The sequence below is a fragment of the Chlamydotis macqueenii genome, chromosome 5 (assembly GCF_036417535.1).
Source record: "Chlamydotis macqueenii isolate bChlMac1 chromosome 5, bChlMac1.mat, whole genome shotgun sequence".
Taxonomy (NCBI): Eukaryota; Metazoa; Chordata; class Aves; order Otidiformes; family Otididae; genus Chlamydotis; species Chlamydotis macqueenii.
Window position 1 is genome coordinate 28,683,893 of NC_141560.1, and position 24,462 is coordinate 28,708,354.

The 24,462-nt window shown below is 42.0% G+C and overlaps 1 protein-coding gene across 5 annotated transcripts in view; it reads left to right on the forward strand.

Annotated features, from left to right (window-relative positions):
- The first annotated feature begins 1,558 nt into the window (after nt 1-1,558).
- The window catches only part of BAZ1A (bromodomain adjacent to zinc finger domain 1A), a 66,090-nt gene continuing 43,186 nt past the window's right edge, over nt 1,559-24,462 (forward strand). For 4 of the 5 annotated variants that reach the window (XM_086748417.1, XM_086748419.1, XM_086748420.1 and 1 more), the window contains exons 1-4: nt 1,559-1,620; nt 2,316-2,465; nt 9,819-10,097; nt 21,667-21,810. In XM_086748417.1, the coding sequence (XP_086604543.1) occupies nt 2,353-2,465; nt 9,819-10,097; nt 21,667-21,810 (536 nt within the window). In that variant the 5' untranslated portion in view covers nt 1,559-1,620; nt 2,316-2,352. Of the gene's footprint in view, nt 1,621-2,111; nt 2,466-9,818; nt 10,098-21,666; nt 21,811-24,462 lie in introns of those variants that run through there. The other variant, XM_086748418.1, reaches the window with a different exon arrangement.

Sequence of the window (24,462 nt, forward strand, 5' to 3'; positions counted from 1 at the left end):
CGTAAGAGTTGGCAACGCTAAATGTCATAACCATGGCATACTGTACAGTTTTGCTGCAAAACGAACTAAAAATTACCAGATGTTAGATACAAGTGCATTAACTCAAGTTGCATTTGTGCCCTTTGCTAGAGCGTAATTAAAAACTGAAAGTGAAGCCAACTGATAAATGAAAATGAACTCAGGAGCTAACCTGTTTTGTAGCTCAAGCCTCATGTTTTGTAAACTTAACTAGAAGAAGCAAGCGTTAATATTTCTCAGTGCTTTTGATTAAAACCCGATCACTTTTAAAACAAAAAGTAGTTCATAGATTGGATTTAAACATTCTTGTAGGTTTTAGTCACGCAGGCTAGAGCAGTGCCGATGGCTGCCTTTGCTTGCAGAGGTAAAGAAAACAACCTATGCACAGGTGCAGGGGACAGCACCGAACTGCATTTTAACTTGTAAACTTCAACTATCTAGGTATCAGCCTTCAGGTATTATTCACCTCACTGGTTCTATGGAGTTTCTACAATTATTCTGTAGATTTTTCACAGAAGTGCTGGACCTTGCGATGATGAACTCTGACGGATGCAGACGTTGTGTGTTCTGATGTCTTCAAGCTTGCTAGCACTCTTAAGAGCACTAATAAACACCCCGGGTTTAATTACCAACGGCACTGTAAATGCGTTAGTGTGCAAAAGAAAAAAAAAAAGTGGTGAAAATGAATACCCTAGTAAAACCATGTAACAATATTTTTGGTGAACTGGGAGAAAAAATGAGGCAATGTTAAGGGGCCCACGTACGGTTCTTACGCTCATCTTAAATATGTGTAATTTAACTTTCAGCAAAATCTATCCATGTGCCCCGGTGCGCTCTGACAGCAGTGCACTCCTTGGCTTTGGGGCTGTAACGGAGAGAGGACCGTCTGCGGCACGGCACTGTCAAACGCCGAAACTGCTGCGGACCCGCGGCGGGAGCAGCCCCGCCGGAGAGGCGCTGGCAGGGCCGGTACCGAGGACAGGGGATGGCTCCGGGACCGAGCGCCGGGCCGCCTTCCAGGGGCTGGGGGGGCGGGGGGTACTGTCTCCCAGGTCTCCCAGGGGGGCTCGGCGACTCCTTGCTACCGGTTTCGGAAGCGCTGGTAATGCCAGTGACAGGAGGGGCGGGTGGGCAGCGCCGCAGGCTCGGTCGCCCCTCCGTGCCGTGCCGTGCTGTACCGTGCCTCCCGCAGCCCGGCCCGGCCCGGCCCGGCCAGCCCGGCAGCGCAGAAAGAGCCGCCGTCCCCGCCACCGCCGCGGTCAGCCGGCCTGGGCCCACCCACCACCCCCCCCCCGCATCGGAGATCTCCGGCTGATAATTCAAAAATGGAGGATGCGCCCTCTCAGCCATTAATTAATAATGTAGCTCGCTGTCTTCCTGTGTGACACACGCTGGAAGGCACCGAGCGGCCAATAAAGATGTAGGGGAGAGCAGGGGAAGGCTCCTCCCCGCAGCTCTTCCTGATTGAGGGCTTGAAGAAGTAGATCAAAAACTTCCCAGGAGCCGGGGTGGGGGGGGGCAGAGGAAAAGGGGAGAAACGCGGCGAGGGGAAACCGCGCTCCGAACCGGCCGAGCAGCAAGGGCAGCCTGCGGCCGCACCAGGTGGGCAGGAGGGGAGGGAGCCCCCCCCGCACCCCCCTCTCCCGCTGCGGCAGGCCCGAGGGCGGGCAACCCCCCGCGGCCGCGCTGTCCCGCGGAGGCGGCCGGGCCGGGCCGGGCCGGGGCGAGGCGCGGGGTGGGAAGGACGAGGAGCCCCCTTAGGCAGCGCCCCGGCAGGGAGGGAGATAAGTGGTCGGGGCTGCCCCTCCCGGGTGTTTGCTTTGCGGGGAGGAGGAGGAGGCGGCGGGGGAGCGCAAGTTGGTGTCCAGCCCGGCGGGTGTAGGTCAGAGGCGGGGGCAGGGGGTGACCCGGGGGCAGGGGAGCCGGAGGAGACAAAGCGCGGCGGCGGCCGGGGTATCCCCGAGCCGAGCACGTTGCGCGGCTGGGGCGGGGGGCGCCGCCTCCGCCCGGCGCGCGGCGTCACGGGCCCATTGTGAGGCAGAGGGAGGCGCAGGCGGGAGGACGATTCCACCGCCCGCTCCGCGCGCAGTCCCAGGCAGGCAGCGGCGCGTCAGGCACACAAAAGGCCGCCGCCGCCGCCGGCGCTTTCTCGCGCTCCTTCTCCGGCTCCCCCGGGGGGAGGGACGCGCGGGGCCCGCTCCCTCCTCCCCGGGCCGGGGTCGCCGCTGCTGCCCGCACTCGCTCACGCCCTCCCTCTGTATTTTTTTTTTTTTTTTTTCCTCCCCCGCCCCCCCAAGCGCGTCCTGGGCCAGGAAGAGAGCGCGGAGCGGGGCGATGCCGCTGCTGCACCGAAAGCCCTTCGTGAGGGAGAAGCCCCCCGCCGACCTTCGGCCGGACGAGCGCGTTTTCTACTCCAGGGTCACTAACGAGATCTTCAGGGACTACGAGTAAGAGACAAGCCCCCTGTCCGCGTCCGTCCGGCCGCCCCCGGCCCTCCAGCGGCGGGCAGGGAACGGTTTAACCCCCGAACGGGGGGTTGACACCTGGGCGGGCGGGGAGGGGAGGGAGGGGATTCCCCGGCAGCGCCGCGGGGAGCCCTGCCGGGGGAGGGGGGCGCGGCTGGCGCTGAGTCCGTGCCCTCCAGAGAGGGGGGTGGGGGGAGAGGGCGGATCTCTCGCCCGGGGCAGGGATTCCCCCTTCCCCTCCTTGGCGGGGGTATCCCGCGGCCCCCTCCCCTCCCGGGGAAGCGGGGAGGGCAGTCGGTTCCTTCCTTCTTCCCCCCCCCCCGCCTCCTCGCTACTTCAGCGGCTGTCGCCCCGGCCCCTGCCGGGGAAGTGAAAGTTGCGCGTGTGGGAGGCGGCGGGCGGTAACGAGCGTCTGCCGGGCCCGGGCTCTCCCCCCTCCCCTCCGCCCCCGCCGGCAGCCGCGTGTCGGCGGCGGGCGGACGGCGCTAGGCCGCCCCGCGGAAGGGGCCGCGCCGGGCCCGGGTTCAGTCGGCGCCGCGGGGCAGGGGGGCCGCCCGCCCTATTGTTGTGGTGGCGGCCGGGCGGGGGGCGCCGCCTGCGGAGCCCGCTGGGCTCTGGGCTCAGTAGGGCTCGGCTCCCCGACCGGCTGCCGCCGCCGTTAACCCCTTGTCGCCGGCGCTCCGCCGGGCCAGGGTGTTGGGGCCGCCGCGCCGCCCAGGGCCGCGGTCGCTCCGCCTCCGCGGGGAGCCGCCGGCTGACCCGGTTGGAAATGGCCGGCGGGCCCTGCCGCCCGGCGGCGGCGTGGAGCGGGGGAGAGCGCGGCCCGGGAGCGGGGGTCGCTGCACCTGTCTGGCGGGGCCCCGGTCCCTCAGCCGGAGCCCTCCTGTCCCGCTAGAGCTTAAACCCGGCCTGAAACACAGCGGGCACACCTGTCCCCTCAGGATCGCTCCTTCTAGTGAGGTTTTTCTCCCTCTTTCCGTCTCTTCCTTTTATTTTTTCCTTTTTTTTTTTCCCCTTCTCCCTGTGTAAGAAGACCGACGGAAATTGTGGAATTGTCATTAACGGCTGAAGGCGACTTGCGCGGGTAGTCCCGAACTTGCTGCTGCTTACTTTTATCGCTAGTAAGAACAATGGTCAGAAAGTATTTAGCAAGATGTTTTTCAAAAGCTGCTAAATGCGTATGTTTTCACCCCCCAGTCTGATCCAGCACCGTTCTCCCCTATAAAAAGGCTCCTGCATCCAAACTCTCTTTTTACTTTTTTAAAAGACGTGCAGACTAATGAGATTAAATCTGAAATACTTTTCATTTGCAGCATATGAAATTAGAGCACACCTCAGTCTTTTTCATGTTTAGACTTGTTTTTCTTACTCAAATACACTTCACCTAATAAAATTTTAAAGAAGTTGGATTAGGTAACTTTGGAGGGTGATGCCTGACTGTTTCCTGGATGATATACTCTGGGGGAGACGGGGAGTGTTGAATATTTTGTTGGAAGTTTTATAAGGAGTGTTTTCCTTAAAGGGCGTATAACAACCTCACGAGCAAGAGCTGACAGCCTCCTGCTTCTGTAGGAATTAAATCCCCCTCCCCCAGCTTCCACTATTTTGAAAGCTGCTTTTCTGGTTACAATTATTATTATCACATAATTAGATGACTCTCATGTATTTGTTGACACTGCACTGAAACATGTTTCAGGTACGTGTAGTTTTCCTAAAATTTCAGCATGAGAAATACCCTTCTAAAACATCTTTCTGCTCTCAGAGGGCTTGGTGAGTATTTTAAGTACTCTGACAGGCTTATTTACACTGCAGGGAGGTTGTCACTAAGAAAAAGTATGAAAGACCAAATTCCATATTTGACCAAAGTTCACAAATTAAAGGATAAATTTAGACTTGTGTTCACACAGGCGATCCCTAGAAGCGTCAATGGGTGTTTAGCTCAGAGGTGAGGTCTTAGAATACGGTATTTGGGACAACTCTGCAGAAAACTATGCTATGCTTGTTTTTTGTGTATGTGGGATGGGGGTGGTTTTTGGGGTGCTTGTTTGTTGTTTGGTTTTTGGTTTTTTTTTAAATTGTCTTCTGGCATTTTTGTTAGGTTGGGTAAAATTGGTGCTTTGCATTGAAAAGTTTAATATTTTATCATTTGGTAAGGTGTCCTGGCACTTTTTACTTGGCACAGATGAGTAAGTTCAGATTAATGTTAGTTGTTTGTGGCATAATCTACTGGAGAACATGGTGTTATCTTTCAGCAAGTTTTAAAGATGCTAATCCTTGTCTCTGCTGGTTGCAAAGTGATGCTTCAAATAGCTAATGTCACACGAAAAAGCATTTCCCATTTCTTTGCCTACACAAGTGCAACTGGATTAATAGAGACAGGGAGGGCTCACTTAAAAAAAAAAAAAAGTATTAGATATTTCAGGAAAGAAAACAATTTTTTTTGTAAATCAGACTTCTCTGAATCTACTTTTGCAATAGCAACTTGAATTTTTTTTGGGAGGAGAATTTAAAAATCATAGAGTCTGACCAGATCAACCGGGCTGTATAGATACATGTGGTAACCTGAATTCACCCCCATCCTCAACTATGAGTGCTTTTAATTACTACAAATGGTTAGACTTAAGTTGTTTTCTTGTTTGTTTTTTGTTGTTGTGCTTTTTGTTTTTACAAAGCACAAACTTAGAGTTGAAAATCTTCTTTCATGCTCATGGAAGCTTTAGTAAAGATGAATACGAATCGTATATTAGTATTACTCTTCTCTGTATGAGAAATTATCATGCTAATGTGAGGAGAATTTGGCAAGACTTGTATTTTGTAAAGTGACTTTCCTGTTAAGAATGTATTTCCTTTTTAATCTGAAATACCATTGCATAATTTTGTAACCCTTTAAAAGGGGATGCAGTGAGGTGGCAGTGTTTGATTGTATTTATCAGGAGTAACAGGAACTGGGGGGACTGATATTCTTCATGCGTGGTTGTACCCCTGATTAGAGGGACAGACCAACAAAAGAGCCTCTGGGGCCATAGTAGTAGCTGGAAAAGTGAGTATGGGGGTGCACAAGGTGCATGGAATGCATGGGAAACACATTAAACCAGTGGGATGTTACCACTAGTCTTTGACACCTTGTCTGTGAAAGTTAGTAGATGTGCAGTGAAAGCTACTATTGAAGTATGGGAAGTCTAACTTCTGAAGACAGCCTGAAAAAGAAAAGTATGAGTAGTATAGATGCAGTGGTAGGAATGTTCCTCATTCTAAAACACAGAGGGGAAAGAGGAGCTTTGCATCTTCAAGACTTACTGCAACTTCTTTATAGATTGGCCTGTGGAATTCTTGGTTACAGTCAAAAAGAGATCTGTTCAAAAGGCTTTTTTTCAAGTGTCCTTAGTTAAATTAGTTATATTTCAAGTTGATGAGTTCCTCTTCAACAAAACAGAGAAATACATTCCTTAATGCATAATTAACCAGTAAATATTAAGGAATAAATATCTCTTTTTCATTTTGTTTGTTAGTTTCTTTTGTGCATTATTTTGTAATATGTATTATTGACCACTTCTGGAGACAAGGCAGAGTACAAGGACACTTTTGTGATCCAGAATGGCAGAGTTTGTCTTGCGTGATTACTTTTCTACCATGGGCTAAATAGATTATATATTAGAGGCTCATAGGGGCTTCAGAATTAAAAATAACAGTTATTACAAATTAGCCATTCCATAGATGTGTTTTTCCTGCTTTTTCCTCTCTTAAATCTCGCTCACTTCAAGATGACTTTTTCATATTTTACATTCTCCGATACATGATTCTTCTGTTTAGAAAAAGAACACCCCCCTCAACTTGTTTCTAATTCATGCTAAAAAAAGGAATGAAAGTAAATGGTTTGAAACAAACGTGTTATTGAAACACACTAAAAATGCCATAGATCTTGGACTCGATGGGAAGCAAAAGGCATCTCCCGTTTCTAGGCTGGATTTTTATATCCATTGCAAGTGCAGTCAGCACAGACATTTTAAGTAATTTATTTCTAGCTTCTGTTAATGAGCTGCCTCCTATGAAATACCTACCAAGTAGCAGTATTAATCTACTTCTCAAATGATTTGCTGATGACTTTGGTGTTTTCCCTACCTTGTGTGGAAAACTTCACTACATAATGTAAATGAAAAAAGCAGACATCCATCTGAGAAGTCAGCATTGGTTACTACTACAAAGACAACTCAGTTTTTAGTCCCTGCTCCTTGAGTAGTTAAGCTGATGTGGACATCTTCACCAGGGCGCTGCGGTCCCGTTTGACTTCTTGCAGGCAGGTGGGACCATGCAGGTGAGCTTTGTGCATGTGTTTTGTATGAACTTCCTTCTCCATGCTGTCAAGAGTTACAGAGATCTTGAACCACTGAGGAAGCCCCAGGGACTGTAATACCCTAGATGAAGATGTAGATAAGGCTTCAGGTGTGACCTAGCAGCAGATGCACTTGGTATTGTGACTTTAAGTTGAACATAGACTATGATCAAGTGTGTTATTACTCTTTAAGTAAAGAGAAAAGGTATCACTGCTGCTGCTACCATTCTCTTGGGTTGGTAGCTGTTGTGTCTGCTCTTCATAAATCTTTTGGTGACAACCCATGTGCGCTAGAGAGAGACAGGGACAGAAAGAGTACTGTAAGTAACATCTACTGCTATACTGCTGGGGTTTTGTTTTCTTCTCTCTTAGACCAAGCTGAAGTGAGATCATTAAAACATTGCAATAAAACTGTGTTAACAGACTGAGCCACAGATGGTTTTGATGTGCTATAGGTAATGACTAGCTGAAGACAAATAATGCTTTCAAAATCCAGTGTAATTTTTCCCACACTTTTTCTTCCCTGTAAGTTCACGGGGGAAAAATCCACACAAAACAAAAGAGGAAATGAGGGAGAATGAAACTAGACACACAAACTACTCTTATATGCAAATGGCAAAATGTTTTACTCAAATATGTTTCAGTTAAAGTAATTCTAGAATTTTGCACTTGTAATAATCATGGATTAAAATTTTTTAGAGAGGTGTTTGTTAGATTTTTGGGTTTATTTTTTTTTTTTTTTCCCCTTTAAGTTCAATGCTGTTCCTTTAAATAGCATGACTGCCCGGTGTCCCCTCACAAAGAATAACAGCGGCTCTTAAAGGGACACTGTCAGCGTCAACCTCAGTCTCTTCCTTCCTCTCTGCTCTCTCTCCTGTTGGTTGGTTGTGTTTTGTTCTGTGTTTTTTGTTTTTTTCTTCTTGTTGGTTGTTTTTTTTTTTCCCCTTTTACTTTGATAATTTTGGAAAATTATGTTCCGGTATATTTTTTAATAACTCTTAGGGTGATTTTATCTTTCCTGGGCTAAAGATAATTATCAAGAACCTCTTTGATTAGTGAGACACAAAAATATATGTAGAGACATGCAGCTGCATGAAGATTTGAGTAAATGTTTCTTCATCCATTGAAGTCAGTAAGACGACTAAAAATTATTCTGAATCTAATGCAGAACTATTGAAATGTAGGGCAGGAAAAGACCTGAAGAGATCATGTTTTATGTATTCCACCACCTTTAAAAAAAATAATTCTGTCTAACCTGTTCTTTAAAATGTTTAAGTAAGTATTCTACACCTTAAAGATACTGATTCACCATGGTTGAGAGCAAAACCAGATTATTCTGTCCTATGCACAAAGCATCACTGACAGCCACTCGTTCTTCATATATTGAAGAATAATTTCTTCATTCTCTCTCCTTTGTTCTTCTTATTTACAGTAAGCAAACTTGAATTTTTCCTTATTACTTATGAGTGTTAGACCTATGTACTGTTAAATATATTAAGTAGATGCAGGCGATACAAAAATTGGAAATTTGGTAGTTATTAAATATTGTCCAGATAATATATCTCTTCCTTGTCTGTACTTTTCCCCTTCTCACAGCTGACATTCTTCCTGAAGCATCTTTCACTCAGAGGAATCCTGTGCTCATACAGAAAGGATTATCTGAGCCAGGGCCCTCCATTGTTCTCAATCTGGAATTTCCATTTTCATTTACAAAATGTTATGGTTCATCTGCCTCTCTGCAGTGAACATTGTCATCTGCATCAGTCTAACTGATGCACGTTTGCCAGCTTGAGTTTGCAGGGAGCCTGCAAGAAAACTCGAGATGTGAACTGTCCAGTTCTCTAACCCCATTACTAGAAATTATTTGAACAGTTATATCTTTAAAAATGGGAACACTGTGCAGTGTCTCTCTTTTTTTTTTTTAAAAAAAAAAAAAAAGGAATGAAACATAGTATTGGTATCTCACCTAGCATGCAGTGTTCTGAGAGTACTGTGTGTCTGCCTTGAAATAGCTATGTTGAACTAGTAAGAGGCAAAACAGAACTCCATTTGTCATGGTGTGTGTTGCATCCTTACCAGTACTAGTCCATTACGATTTTTAAAGGAAGACAAATAAAAATCATTGTCTGAACGGGGCCATGTTGAAAGATTACTCTAAAGTTTGATCACTGATCCACAGTATATATGTTTTAACATGGTTTTGTGAATAGCTACATTATCTACTTAATCTAGAAAGTGTTTTAACAAACCGCTGTTTTTCTGATGTCTGTCAAAAATTGACAGATACTGACTAATGAAAGCTCTTCTCTCTTGATTCCAATAGAAAAACTAGTAAGCAAGCTATAACAGCAATGCATTTTTAGCATTAATTGGAAATACAGGGAAGGGGGAGAATCAATATTTACTAATGGAACAAGGGAGGAGAAGAGTCTGTAGGAAAAAATAGTTTAATGCTTTTTCTAAAAGCAATGCAAACAGTGAAGGAATAAAAACTATTTAGAGAACTACTTGACATTAATTTTTTACCTCTCCCATCTCTTCATTTGTGAGCTAGGGCACTCAAAATCTGAAACTTAGTCAAGTTTCAACAAGTTTCTGTGATCTTAAGGTTATTTGATGTTTGTACAGTTTTAGACTCTCCTCTTAGAAATATTTGTGGAAAAGTGGGCGATGTGAGGAGGATATGACACCTATTAAACTCTGTGTGATTATTCTTATGCATAAGGCTTCTTATGTGTGAATATTTGTTTGTGGCACTTCTAGGTCTTGATGCTCCTATTGTAGTCTTTAGTGAGAGAAGACTTTGATTTTACAAAAGCAATTTACCATGTCATGGCTAAAAAGTGGTAAACAACTCTTGATCATCTACAACCTGTACAGGAGCAGAACTGCCTTTGCATTTCAGGCTTGTAAAATAAATTTGCTACTGTATTAATAGTGAGCACAAAATGTTAGTCAGAACTCAACTGTTTTCTTTCACTCTCCCCCACCTTCTGTCTTTTCAGTGATTTTTTTGAACGCACTATTCTGTGCAACAGCCTTGTGTGGAGCTGTGCTGTCACAGGTAAACCAGGACTCACATATCAGGAAGCTCTGGAATCAGAGAAGAAAGCCAGACATAATCTTCAAAGTTTTCCAGAGGCACTCATCATTCCAGTTCTCTACTTGGCCACCCTTACCCATCGCTCCCGACTCCACGAGATCTGTGATGAAATCTTTGCTTATGTCAAGGATCGGTATTTTCTTGGTGAAACAGTGGAAGTAGTTAGAAATAATGGTGCAAGGTAAGTATATTTAAAAATAAATATGTATTTATTTTTGTTTGGTGTGGGTGGTTTATGTGTGCACTTTTTTAAACCAAAAGTCAAGATAATAAACTCCATCAAACGCACCCAAAGTGAGATGTGATGCTTAAGCTGGTGGTACTGTTACTGTTCCTCCCTACGTTAATTAAGAGTGGGATCGTTTTGCTGGGCTTGGTATCTCCTTAGTTTAGAAGCAGCTGTAGAGGCAGGACAGCTCTCTTGGGTCTTGATACTGCAATTTTTTGGTCTGTGTGGTGGATTTGCAAAGGAATGTCAGTCCCCTGGTGTGAGGAAAGGTGGGTTGTTTGTAGAATAAGATTTAATGAGAAACTAGGGGAAGCTATGAGTCAAAAATTGTATGCAAGTTTTGATGAAATAATCCAGGATGTAATTCATCACGTGGTGTTTTGTGCACTCAGAATGGTGGAAAGCTTAGAGAATCAATGAGAGTTAGATTTCTGCTTTTTAGGTAGTGGCAAAAATTGTGACTGCATTCTTAGAAGTTTGGAGTTAATAACAAAATGTTTGTAATAGGTGATTATCTGAGATCCAGTGTGATGGGTTTCTCCCCACTTGGAGTTAATGTTTGTTCTTGTACTGATGTATATATTGCAAGCGTTTTTATTGTTATCTTAGACTGATTAAAAACTTGGAAGAATTTTGAGCTTCAGATGCTTGCTTTCTTATATCATTGATAAATATGCTCTGTAGTATAAGTAAGTTGCTTTACAACGTGTCGCTAACTTGAGTCTTTCTTTAAAGCAGCATCTGGGAGAGGACTAGAAAAGCTCTATGTTTTGTCTAAATGAGTTTGCAGTGTCACCTAACTGAGGTTTAAAATCTGAAAAACTTAAACATGCTCAACTTGGAAATAGCTGCAGAATGGGTGCTAAAACCTTTGTGGGTTCAGCTGTTGCTGGGGTTTTTTTTTGTTGTTGTTGTTTGTTTGTGGGGTTTTGTTTTGCTTGTTTTCAGGACGAAGGTGCCAGCTTACACTGCAGAGTAGGTGGGGCACAACGTAGGGGCTTCTCTGGGTAGCCTGAGGTCTTGGCACCTAATCTGGTGTATATTGGGTGATGGAGTGGGCTGGTTCAAAATGGTCACTGGAGAACATAGTTACTCTGTATGAGATTTTAAAGTGACTGATGCAGATCTTACTTAAGGCAAATTTTGTACTACACCAGGAGGAAAAATCTGTTGATGTGCTACAGGAGTTAAGCCGTAAGGAAATTTGTATGGGTATGTGCATAAGGTCAGTGCTTAATAGCAGAGCTTTCCGTCTCTTCCCTGCTTTGTTCCTTTCAACTAGTGGAAGTCCCAGCCTGCAAAGCCGGGAGAAGAACTACTTCAGCAGAGCTGCTGCTTTCTGTACAGAAAACTTATATCCAAAGTTTGTTTCTATCTTTCTCATCTTTGGACTCATCTAATGACTAGCCTCAGTTTACCACTAGTATTACAGTAATTTTGCTTGGAGAATAAGGTTTTTTACTATTATTTTTTTTTATCTAGAAACCTGAATATTATGTGTGGTCAGTGTAGTTCAGCTGTTGGTTTTCATTTGCTCAGTGAAATACCTTTGTTTTCAATCTTTGATGATACTGTCAGTTTCCAAACTAATAGCAAAAAGAATGCTTTAGAAGAACAAACTTTTTTCCCCTAAGAACAACCCTTCTGTTTTCCTCTGTTTTCTAAACTCTCCCCTAAAATATTTATGCATGTGTGTCTTAGCTTTTCAAAGCTTAAATGAAAAGGAGGGTTATATGCAATAAATACAAGTCTGTCTTGTTTCTTTGTCTTTTGAAATTCAGAATCCTTTTCGCTTTTCTTTTTAGACAATCATAAATCAGTTTTTAAGTTCACACTAACAAAATAGTTTCCACTTACCATTTAAGTTAGATTCTGTTCAGATAAAGTTGTGATATGTTTCTATCTCATGAAGATAGTGCTTTTTTTTTTTTAACAGCCTTTAAATTAATCTTCTTGGTTATTCAAAATTGTGTTGAGATACATATCTAACAATTTTGTGTTTGTGTTCCACTTTCACAGATCAGTATAGTAACAGGATATAAGCTAAATTTCTTAGGCATTTCAGGTGGGCTAGATATCATTCAAAATACTGAACATTCAGATAAAATCTATTTCCATCAAAAATTAACTTGCTAGAGATTGTATGTTTTAAAACTACGTAAGTGTAAAATAGCATGTGGCAAAATGAAGCATGAAAAATTTTCTTTAGCTGATTGTGTGCCGCTGATGTTCTAGACAAATGTATAGCAGAGAGCTAATTCAGACTTTAATACTATGTCCAGGAAACGGTGCAAATAATGTGGTAATGCAGAGGGATTTTTATGCTTGAAGATACATAATTAAAGAATGTAAAGTGGGAAGAGGTGAGGCATAGTTATTCTTCTGCCCAATTAGCAGTTGACTTTGACCTATATTTTGAATGGCCACAGTTTATCTACAGTGTAATAGCAGAATCTGATGACAGATCATGAAAACCGAGTTCTGTTGTGGTGTTGTAAACTCTTCTGCTGCCTTTGTGTATGAAGTCTTTTGCCCATGTAATGTCGGCAGGTTTGTATTTAATGCGAAGCCTACAACATAATGCACGTGTAACCAGGGGTTACTCAAGCAATTTAAGTCTTGATACCTTATAGCTCCTAACTTTGCACATGTGATATTCTTGTAGGATAGGTTGCTTTGATGCAGCTTTCTAGATTTTGAGCAAGGTGGATGGGAGGGAACCCAAACACTAGAAGGGTTAGCATTTTGGCTTAATGTAAATTTTTTTTTAATCTTAAGCGTATGAAGTAGTCTATAGTACTGTAAGCAATGGGCAAGTGATCTAGAAAGAGTAAGAGGACAAGTGCTTTGTGCAGAGGCTATAGGCAGAAAAGGATTTTTTTTTTTTTTTTTTTTTTTTGAGACCAGTAGTTCTTGTATCCAACCCGTATGTTCTGGTTGTTGCAGAATCTGATGCCGCATTGCTTTTTCTGATCTTACATTCCTGTCAGGCTTTTCTGGTTACTAGCCTTTTGTTGTGCTGCTCAGTTTTGAATTTGGCTGCTTCTGCCTTGTTGCTGAGGTCTAGTAGGAGGAACTCAAGAGAGTTTGGGAGATATTCTGTCTTCCTGTTGTTTTGGTATGTCTGGTGTCTCAACAGCCCTTATGAACTAGAAAGAAATTGCACAGAAGCACATCAGTCCTACGATGTGGCTTGTTCAGGCAGTCTCTGAAAATGGTGCATGAAGTTTAGTAGTCTAGTAGAAGCAACAAGGACATAATTCCGCTTGCTCTTCAACCCTTTCAGATGATGTGTTGATCAAAAATGACCAGCTCTTTTGGTTTGTGTGTGTGCAGCTTTTCTGGCCAAACTGGGGCTGACTTTTCTGCAAGTGTCAGCTGTGCTATGCTTTTAAACGTGAGGTACTTGGATTCCCAGTTAAAGAACTGTAGGAGTCGTATAGCAACGTTTTCCTAGTACTATCTTCATAAAAGTCAAAATTGTTATTTGAAAGATCAGTCAGAAACATCATGTAATATAGACAGAAAACTTTAATATCAAATTAAATTTCAGTTTGTCTGAGTTGCCAAGGAATTGAAAATAGCTAACACTATAAGTGTTAAGTATTTAGAATGTTAAATTTCTGTTTATGGAAAGTAATTTATTGAAAAAGGCGTGAAAATTATTTGAGATTTTTTTTGGGGAAGGAGGAGGGAAATTAGAGCAATATTTCAACTTAACCATGGTCAGTTGAGATGTAAAATAAGGACACACACTTTATTGAAGCAGAGGAAAAATCTTGACCCCACCAGTGGAATTGCTTCCTATATATGCTCTTCAGAACTGAAATTTTAAGACAGTCATGATACTAGCTGGCCTTTTGTTTTTCCACAAGCAATTGCATCTCTTGCAGTAACTTGTCCATTTGTTACTGTCTTAGTACCGTGTTGTATTATTGGTACTTCTTAAAACTTGTGAAATTGATTTTCAGCATCTTGGCATCTGAAGTCAGTTACCTGAAAGGTGGAACTATAGTGTGGAAGGCCTACCTGAAATAACCTCAGTGAATGCCTCAGACCAGCCAAATAAAGCCTGCAGTTGTATAACTCATTCAGCTGTAGGACCTGTTCCTTTCTGCTTCAGGTCAGGAGCGTGGGTTTGGTGTTTTGGTTGGGTTTTTTTTTTTAATTTTAATTTGTCAGAGGAAAAACTAGATTTGAAGAGTGTGTAAACAACCAGTTGTGATTTATCATCAGTGTTGTGAGACTGGATGCTATCACAAGAAATAATGGCTGTCCTTAGTAGCATATACAAGTGAGCAGCGTGATAATTAGTTAATTAATCTGTCAGCTTGCAGTCTGACTTGAGCAGTGATGGGATCGGAGGTGTTAGGTTGGACAACTCTACTAGCTCTTCAGCTCCCCCCACCCCGCCCTTAAAAATAGCTTATGTGACGATGCTTTCCCTTCCCCAGGGAGGGCGGGGGACAGACAGTTGTTGTCCAACAATTAGTATGGAACTTAATTAAAAAGTCAACTACCTGCAGACTAAAAGAGATTGCTGAAAGGTAGTGTAGAAGAAGGAAGAAATCATGCAGAATGTGGCAGATCTAAAAAAGGAATACCTTTTTAATTGAATTTGACCACTAGATGACACCACTGCAAAAGAATACTTGCCTAATGTCTGTAAGCAGGCAACACCAGAAGGCTTTAAGAGTATTTTTAAAATGAACCTGTTTACGGAAGTAGTAGATTAAGTTCTCTGTTAGGAAGATTGCTGCATCTGACCATATATTAGATATAGGCTAACATCCTTTCTCTGCTCTGAATGATCTGATGTTGACCATTGCCAAGCTGTAGGAAGTGCAGATAATCATGGAGCAACCTTGTCTGTAAGTGAAACTTCTTTTTTTAACTCAATTGTTTGGCAGGTGTCCCAGTGCTTTAGGACCGTTCATAGTGGATTAACCATTGCATTAGGCCAATTAAAAGATTTGTGTACAGTTTTCATCTCTGTAAGTCTTAACTGGGGCACAGGAAGTATGTTGCTGGCTGTGACTATGCCTAGCTGATACAGAGTTGGGATGGTAGAAGGTAATCCTTGTAAGAGATAAGATTATACCTAATTTCCCAACTTTTTCATTCAAACTGGCAACAAAGTATTACTTGTTTATCTATATGTGGTTGTCTTCTGAGAACTAGGATAAGTTAAGACGACTGGGTAATAAAAGGCAAAGTATCTTCCATGTTTAGACTTTAACAAGTTCCAGTTGAAGTGAACTTAAATTATTTTCTAGTCCACTAGCAAATTTTCCCCTTTGACATGTAGGCTTCAAAGATGCCTGGATGCAGAGGCACTGGAGCTAAAGTCTACATAATCAGAAACTTATAGTGTGTTTTTGTAGTGATAAGGCTTAAGCATAAGTTCCTGCATGCAAAGACAGTTTCCTACTTTATTTTGAAAGGGGAATTTGAGTTCCAGTAGTAAAGTTAGTGTGGTGCTTATGAAGCAGCATAGCTGACCGTACTGGAGAGCAGCTTACCTATTCATAGAGCAAACACAGTTCGCATTCTTCCAGCGTTGCCATTTAAGGATCAGTCAGCTTCTGGCCTGGAAAAATCACATTTAAGGAATTAACTTTCCACTGCCCTTAAGTCCTTTGGGATATAAATATATTTGTATTTGTTGACTAATAAATATATTTGTATTTGACTAATGGAAGCTATGAGATGATGATATCTGGGAGAGAACTGCGACTTCTTTCTTATAGATTGCTGAACAGCTGTTACAACTATTTTTGGGTGCTGACAATCTCTGTTAGCTTTCATTTCTGTGCATACTCTCTACTTTTATAACTATTTAAATTTGTAACTATAAATTTAAAAGGTATGAGTTTTGATTTGTTTGGTTTATGATTTTTGTGTTGTTTTTATTTGTTTGGTTGGTTTTTTTAATCAGTGCAGTACTATGAATGGAAGGCTGGGCAGTCAAAACGATGCATGTACTAGTGTTACTATTAGTGCTGTCCTAATTCCACAGGAGACAGTTGATGTAGCTACTGTGTGTATATACGATTCTCTAGTCCTAAGCAAAAACATAATTCTTACTAGTTTCTTTGAAGCATGCAATCTTACATATAACATGACAGACAAATTAAGATGTTAAAACTCAAAGCCAGCAGCTCTTACTGTACTTCAGGAAGCCATTATGTGCATAAAACTTGTCTCCTTCTTGTGTGCTTTGTTTTGTGTGTGCATTAAACTGTATCAGTTAGCTTAGTAAAAGATGTCACTTATTCCTTCAGATCTTGTCTCGCTTTTATCTCTCTAATTACTTTCAAGTGTGTGAGAACTGTTAGGACAAGGATAAGAGTTATTGCACTTACCTGACATTTAGTTCTTAAAAACTTACTAAAGACTGACAAAACAGAATGAGGCTATAGCTTTTTGGTACTTCTTGGTATTTGCTACTGTAACTTCTTGTATTACTAACTCTTTTGGGGTTTTCTGTATTCAACTAACTTGACATCTGTTAGAAAAGGTGTGCTTTTTAAAATTTTGGCATTTGAAAAACTTTGCTTTCATTTGGATGTCTGGTTTAAGACACTCAAATGAAAAGACAACACCCCATTTGAAACAGCCTTCTGCATCCAAGGGATGTTTCTTGTCTGCTTATTGTAAAGCATACAGGGGCATGTTTATAACTCACCTGTGCCTTTAAGGGATCTCATTTTTTTGACCTGAAACAAGGTCATGAAGTGCCAGACTAGTATTTGTATCACAGTAGTTAGCGCCGGCTAGATCAAAAGCTGTTGTGCAGAATACTCAGCTGATGGGCAGTTAGAAGTGGTCTCTCCTCTCACAGCTTCCAACTCCAGCCTTGGTTGGATGTCAAGGCCTACTCGGCATTTGAGAGTAACTTCTCTTGAGTTAAGTGAAAGTTGCAATAACTGCAGGGTCAAGATTTCTTCTTGATATCCTGTGATAGCTGTTTTTAGCCCGTTATATAGTGGAGGGCAGCTTCTTTCTCCTCTTCAAATGGTGGTGGTCTGCTTCAGCAGAGGTAGGTGGAGGTGCCTGCTTGTCCTGCATCTCATGATAGCTTGTGTATATGTCTTTGACTTGCTGAGCTGAATGAAAGAGAAGCGTGGCAATTAAATTATAGTTACCCTTTGTTCTGGGTTTTCCTGAATCACTTTCATCTTGGAGTACTGTTGAGTTTGAAGCATGGACCATGTCTTGCCTTTGTTAGGCATGTGGTTTCCCTGGAACAGACTCTCTTAGTGACCTGGTGTTCACTTGCCTAGATGTCATTTTTCAGTTAAGAAAGATAAACTACTGAAATTGGTGAGTTACTCAGGAAATTATAGTGTCTCAGGGCCCCTAAATAAGGGAAGTCGTACTACTTTTCCTTCCTCCTCCTCCTCTGCTTTTGGCTGTGGCCATTATTTGTCTCTTGCACATACTTGAGTTCTCATCAGATCCTTCAGTGAGCTGCTTGAACTAGCTGATAGGACAAAAACTTACTCAGCTCTTCATGTTGGGTTAGTTTTGGTGTGTGGGTGTTGGGTTGTTTTTATTATTTTTTTTTTGATAGGTAACTGAATTCAATTCAATTTAATGGCAATCAATAAATGATACTGAGCGCCAGAGCTACAAAAAGCAACCACCGCACCCAGTATGTGGCTGGAAGGAGGAATGACGGCAAGGGAAAACTTCCCCCTTATGGCAGTGTTGAACTGCTAAGTTATCTCTGCATCTCATGGAGCAGGAGCCTGAGGCTGCAGGTGCAGTTTGCTTTTGTACACCTTCTGCCTGTCACTTCCTTACTGTTGTTCTGAGAGTGGCAAGGTTCAGTCTGACCTTGAATTTTTTTGCTAGTTGCGTTAAGCTGCTCTTCAAAGCACAACCCAGAATCATTCTTCTAGAGAGAGCCTGATGGAATTGGGTGTCCAGAGAAACTATGTCCTGGGCCACAGTCACTAGTCAGTGTCTCTTGATTTTAGATTGCTGGACTCAGTTATGTTCTTCCACCTGTGCAGCTGACCCCTACCCAAAATTAATAGAAATCAATGGAAGATCTCTTGTTTTCACTTGAGAGAGAAGTAGATGTGCACTGGTATTTAAAAAAACCCGACATTAGTGGGTTTGTGTTTAAGACTTTGGGCTCCTGTGGTGTTGTTCTCTGAATTAAAAAAAAAAAAAAAATCCAGATTTAATCACACAGGCCAAGCACTTCTTGGAACCTTTCCCATAACATAGGAGACCTCAAAGAGCCTGGTTTCTGAGCTTAGCAAAAAAATAAAGCTGTTGGCATAAAGGCTATCCTTGGGACAGGTCAGAAGACCTGTACCCTCTTGTTGATAGCATCCTATAGTGCAGAAAGAGGTATGCAAAGCTGTTGGAAGATGGAATAAACTTTTTGCAGGTTTACTGCTCTAGCTTTTGGCTGTCAGTGTCTAAGCTAGAGTTTCTGGGACTATTTTGTAAAACTTCTTGACGGCTCTCTTCTCAATTTATCTGATCCTTTCCTGAATACCTTTGAGATTCACTTAGTGTGACTGTAAGCTTTTTCACAATATTTATTGTTACCTGAAGAAAGTGCTTCCTGACCAAGGACAATATTGGGGTACATATTTATTTACTTTAATGCTGCTATCTTTTTAGCTTGAGGTGCCCTCAGTTCTCATTTTATGGGACATAGTGAGTGAGCATGGTTCTACTTGCTCTGTAAAGATCTTAAGGTATCCTTTCTAAAAAGTATTTCAAGTAGTATGCTTCATTTGAGTGTCTTGCTTCAGCTTTCAGCTCTGCTGTTTTATGTGCCTTATGATATAAAATTGTGGTAAGTGAACTTGGGGAATGATTATGTTCTTAAGAAGAGCAGAGCTTCCTTCGCTCTAGAAGCAGAGTGTCTTTGCCTCTCTTAGCCAGGGAATTGGCTGCTACTAGCCATGACTTAACTGTAGCAAGGCTAAAAAAAGTCTTCATTTGTAGACTATTATTTCTTTAATGCCAGAAGGAACGGTTGCATCACTTTCTTTAATCTCCTGTCTATCAGTAACCATTAAATTACATTGGATTATGCTTTTATTGAGCCAGGTAATGTGTGTTTCACGTGATTCCTTCCCCAAAGACTTCTAGTAATGATTTGAACGAAGGCATAGAGGATGGAGAATCACTTGCTTTCTGTGGTAGCTTATTCCATTAGTCATTCTCCCTGTTTAATAATAAAAAGGGGGGAAAAAAGCAGCTACACTGGGGATTTTGCTGCTTACTGAATCAAGTGTATAGAATACATAATTTCCGTTCTTACAGAAAGAGATGTGATGTCCTGTAAATTACAGGGCTGTCCGATGGATAAGCAGGTAAATTAAGTGTTGGTAAAATACTCGGTGACTAAATATTCAAGGAGGATTGATCAGGAGGATTGATTTATGTGTGTGTGTTTTAGCCTCTTTGTCCTTCATGGCGTTGGGTAGTGTAGGTTGTGATTAGCTTTCATGTGGCTGTTCTACTGTGATTGCAAATGTAGTGTATATGCACTCCCTCTAGTGGTCTTCAAATGGTAAACAAATGAGAAAGTGTCAGTAGCCTTAGGCATTGATGCTTTTGATGAATTCAAAAGTGTTTTTTTTAATTGGATTTAACTCTCTAGAAAATATTTTTGTTTCAGATTATAAAATATAATTCTACTAAGAAGCCTTCTTTAGCAGATGATCTTTGTTGGGTTTAAAAAAACAGCCTAATAACACACATTCTGCAATGCATACAGCTCAGTATTATTCAGTATGAAGGGGAGGCTGTGATGATCTGAATATTGGAAAATCAAGATACTGTAGTGATAGGCTTTTCTCTTAGGACTCAGCTGGAGTCTGGTGCTGGGCCAGACCTCAATAAGCCTCGTTGGACTTGGACTTACTTTGTGAACAGCCACTAGGCTCTATGTCCATTACATACTTCAGTGCTCTTGGTCCTCTGCGCACAGTCTATTTAGATTTGCACAGTTAATTAGCTTGTGCTCTGCTCACCAGGAAAACGTGTCTTCCAGCCGCAGATAAGCTTTGGGAAGGGACCGGCTGCATTGGAATGGCCGCGTGCCTGTGGTCAGTTAGTCCAGTGGACTCGGGCTGCCTCTGCATGCAGGCACCTCTGGTGTCCTTATGGATAATTAAGCATTGGTCATATTGTTGTCTTTAGGAATACATAAAGGTGTTAATAGGTTGGGGTTTTCTAATTTTTTTTTAATTTTTTTTTTTTTTTAAATAACATATCCCATTGGACCATCCTGGAGCACTCTCCCTGTTGGAGAGGGGCTTGGGGAGGACAGCTACAGGCACTAACTGTGTTACTGGTCCTAGCTGAATTTACAAATGAATATGACCTACGATATTTTAATGTTTTCAATTTTTCTCCCCCTGCCTCTCTCTTCCCCTTCCACCTACTCCGTGTGTGCAAGTTTTGGATAGTACAGTCTGCTTGCAGAAAGAGGTGTTTAAGAAACATTTTGACACTATTTCCTTTTTGCTAGTGTTCTGCTCAGCTATAAGTACACTTAGAACTTGTCTGTCTGGGGTTTACTTGTTTGTTTTTAACTTAGGTATGATGCCATGTTAATTCAAGCCCTGTGCTTCATGTATTCTCCATTTTATTCACTTCAAGTGACAGCGTTTGGTGCCCAGAGAAGAGAATTGTTATATATGTTCTTTCTCCTCCCACCCTTTGAGCTTTTAGTGATAGTTTGTGACAGCATCCATTGACTGCAGTAGTTCATTTTCATGAAGCAGACAAGGCTTTGGAAGATTAAACTAAAAAATACGAACTGTGGAATTCCAGAAAGGGATGAAAGTTAGTGGTTAAGACCTAGCTATCGTGCAGTTACCCAGCATGAGGTATTGATTAATTATACTTTTTAATATGTAATTAATTCTGCCTTTTATAACTAGCATTCAGGATGGCTAAGGGATAGACTTGTTTTGTCAATTGTGTGCATGCCAGATGGAGCCTTAATATGTGTCAGCAGATAAATGGGCCATTATTAAGATTAGATGCATACTGATCATTTCAGCCTTGTTTATTTAGGTCATCAACAGCAGTAGAAGATGATCTCTTATAAGTAAAAAATACTTTGGGAGCTGAAAATCTTATGCTTTTCTTAGGCTGCCATCAAAATCAATGTAAATGTTTGGTGTCTAGTTTTAAAGTGACACATAAAGTTAACTCCTAGTTTACTTAAGTGAGAACTGAAAAAAAAAAAAATTCACAACCACAAATAATTCAAATCAGTGACTTGCTTTGTTGTCCTGAGTACTGAAGCTGATAGCTGTGTAAGCAGATGAATTTGTTCATTTATTAGATTGAACTAATTTAAATTAAGATTTTACCTAGTATTTCAGTGCAAGGCTCTTAGGTATTAACTTATTTAGTAGACAATATGATGTTTCATTATATATCTAGTTTTAAAATAACCTTCACAACAATGTTAGACTCCTTGCACTAGTGAGAGACTTTGATGGTAATAAATGTCTGTGTTTTATTTCAGGTTGCCATGTAAGATTTTGGAAGTCATAGCTCCAGCCCATCACAATGGAATGGCGAATGGCCATGCCAGCAGCGCTGATGGAGACACAATTGTCATCAGTGACAGTGACGACTCAGAAACGCACAATAGCTCTACACAAAATGAGTAAATGATACTTTTAAAGTATAAAGTATTTGGGCTGGGTGGAAATGAGACTAAAGCAGACGTGGCAGGGTCTGATCGAAATAAATTACGTGTAAATTACTTGATCAGGAGTGTTCAGCCAACTGAAAGTAACAACCTGAATGTTCACAGGTGCCAGTAATGCTAGATATAATCCACCAGAGAACGGTGCACTATGAGAAATGATGTACCTACAGAATAATCATTGTTAATGTGTTTGAAACGCATTGACAGTGTTTCTGCTGAGAGATGGTAGATGGTGGAAACGCCACCTATGCCTATTACTAGTCTTCTCTGTGCTGCAAAACCTGTGCTGCTGTAACTTGGAAAGCGCAGTCGTGTTCTGCATTTCTAGTCTGGCACTACTCAGTATGATGTATTACTTCACTTCCATCGTGGGGCTCAGAGTTGAAATTGCCTTATAATAAGAGGAGATGCTCTTACGGGAACTCTCTGAGAAGTCTTTCCAGAGATTTAATGTGTTTGTGTCCAAATTAGGAAAATGTACAAAGCTTTCTTCATTGTGCATGTTTGCATACAAATATATACCGTTGTTTCATGGATTTGATTATGATTTTAGCTGCAGTGAAACAGTGTGTGTCATGTCTTGAGGAACTGCCTATAGTGGAGTAGCTTAATAACATTGAATAAGAACTTCTTGCCTGTAATTGTGGTATTGGATTTGGAGTATCCCTTTATTGACCAGTAACTGAGCTTACATATGCAGGTTATCCTAGCAGTATAACAAGAAGAAAGGTTGCTGTGCTTCACAAGCACAATGTTGATGAAAGAGTGCTTGTGAGGTTTTGAAGTGGAACCCAGACTTGTATCTAGCAACATAGAGGCTTTACGTGAACTGTCATTGACTTTGAGATGTCACGTGGATGCAGAAGTTATTCTCACTGATTGTTGCACGAGGACTTCCATGTCCTGACATGCCTTGAATAGCTAGGGTGGAGCTCTTCACTTGGCTAAGAAAATAACGTGGGATAAATAATTTTTAGAATTCTCTGCTGTCTCTAGAAGGCAATGTCCAAGTTGTAGGAGCTCTTAATGAACATCTTTGAGAAAATAAATGCATTTTCTGTGTTCCACAAGGCATATGGCATTTGAAAGGCGGTTATTCTTGGGATAATGCAAGCGTGCACAGAGCTGACTGTGGGATTGATCCCTTTATATTGCTGTCACTTCCATGCGCACAGAGCTGGTGGTAAGACTGAGTCTTACACTCCCAGTCAGTCTGTGGTTCTCCCTAGCTGACTGTTTATTTTGACAATGCAGAGAAGGGAGGGAAAGTAATTTCTTTCTCTACGAAAGAGAAATCTTTTGAGAACATAAAAATTTTTGAAGCTCTATTCTGTGGGCTGCCTAGCTAACATTTATGCTACAAGCTTAAGTTGCAAACCTCTTATTGCCTTAAATTGCTTACTGGAAGTTTTAAGAGAGGCTTTTTATAACAAATGCAAGAGTGTAATAACGCTTCAGTTAGTTTCTGGATATATTCAGGGTATATGCAAACTTGGAAAGTACTATTTGCTGTACCTGTAAAACCTATCTGAAAATACAGTGGTGTTGTCAATTTTTGTATATTGGCATCTAAGATTCTTTATACCCTCACTCATAACAATAAGAAGTCCAGCTGAACTGAGTGACATCGTTTTGCAGCCCTCATCCTTCACGGACTACATTTTGCTGTTTATGGAGAAACTTGGATGTGGAGAGTATGGATGTTATTTGCCCTGGGACTAATGTCAAGTTGATATGTGCAGAACCACAATTCTCCCTCTGTCTGCACACAAATCTTCAGGTTTTGAAACCCGGCTTTCTTGCAAAGCTGCAGTGCCGTTAAACAATGGTACAGCAGATGCTCAGTGTGTTTGTGAGAGGGGGGAGGGGAGCACAGCACAGATTGATGGGCCATCTGCAAATATTTTTCCTAAAGGATCTGTGAGGCTAGAGAATCTTAACTGAGAATAGATGTCATTAGAGATCCCAACCTTTCTCTGACCCTACTCTTGTCTGTGTGGGGCAGAAATAGCCACGTGTTCTGTACAAGTATTCCTGCTGACCTTTTTTATTGTGTTCTGCAGTAAAAGCTGAGGTTGTACAGGGAGAAAGAGGCCAGGATCCTCTCATTCCTGCACTCCCTCAGGAGAACAGGCTGCCTTGTAAGGCCTGGGTTGCGAAGCAAAAGGTAGCGATCTTCTTAGATCTTAAACTGTTGATGCTATGCACTGGGATGCTCTGGTACTGTAGGACAGCGATCATCGTAGAATAGCAGTGTTCATACTTTTAAACTGCTAGATTTAGGACTAGGGTTGAACTCTTGCATTCACTTTAGCACTCAATAGCAGACTGGAGATTGAGGGGCTTGTACTGCCAAATATATACAATACTAGCTGCAACTTAATTCGTGGCATTCCTCCTGCCAGGGCTATAAGTAATGTGAACCAACAACCACATCAGAAATACTAGAAGAAAAATTTCTTGGCTTGCTGTCTGGTTTGTGGCAGTAAATTTAGATGTTTATTCAATTTGAAGTGTCATCTTTATTTTGGGGAAGGGTTAATTGTTTCTGCAAACTTTTAGGATGCAAGCACAGGTAACAGGAAATTTTTGGAAATAAAACAAGTG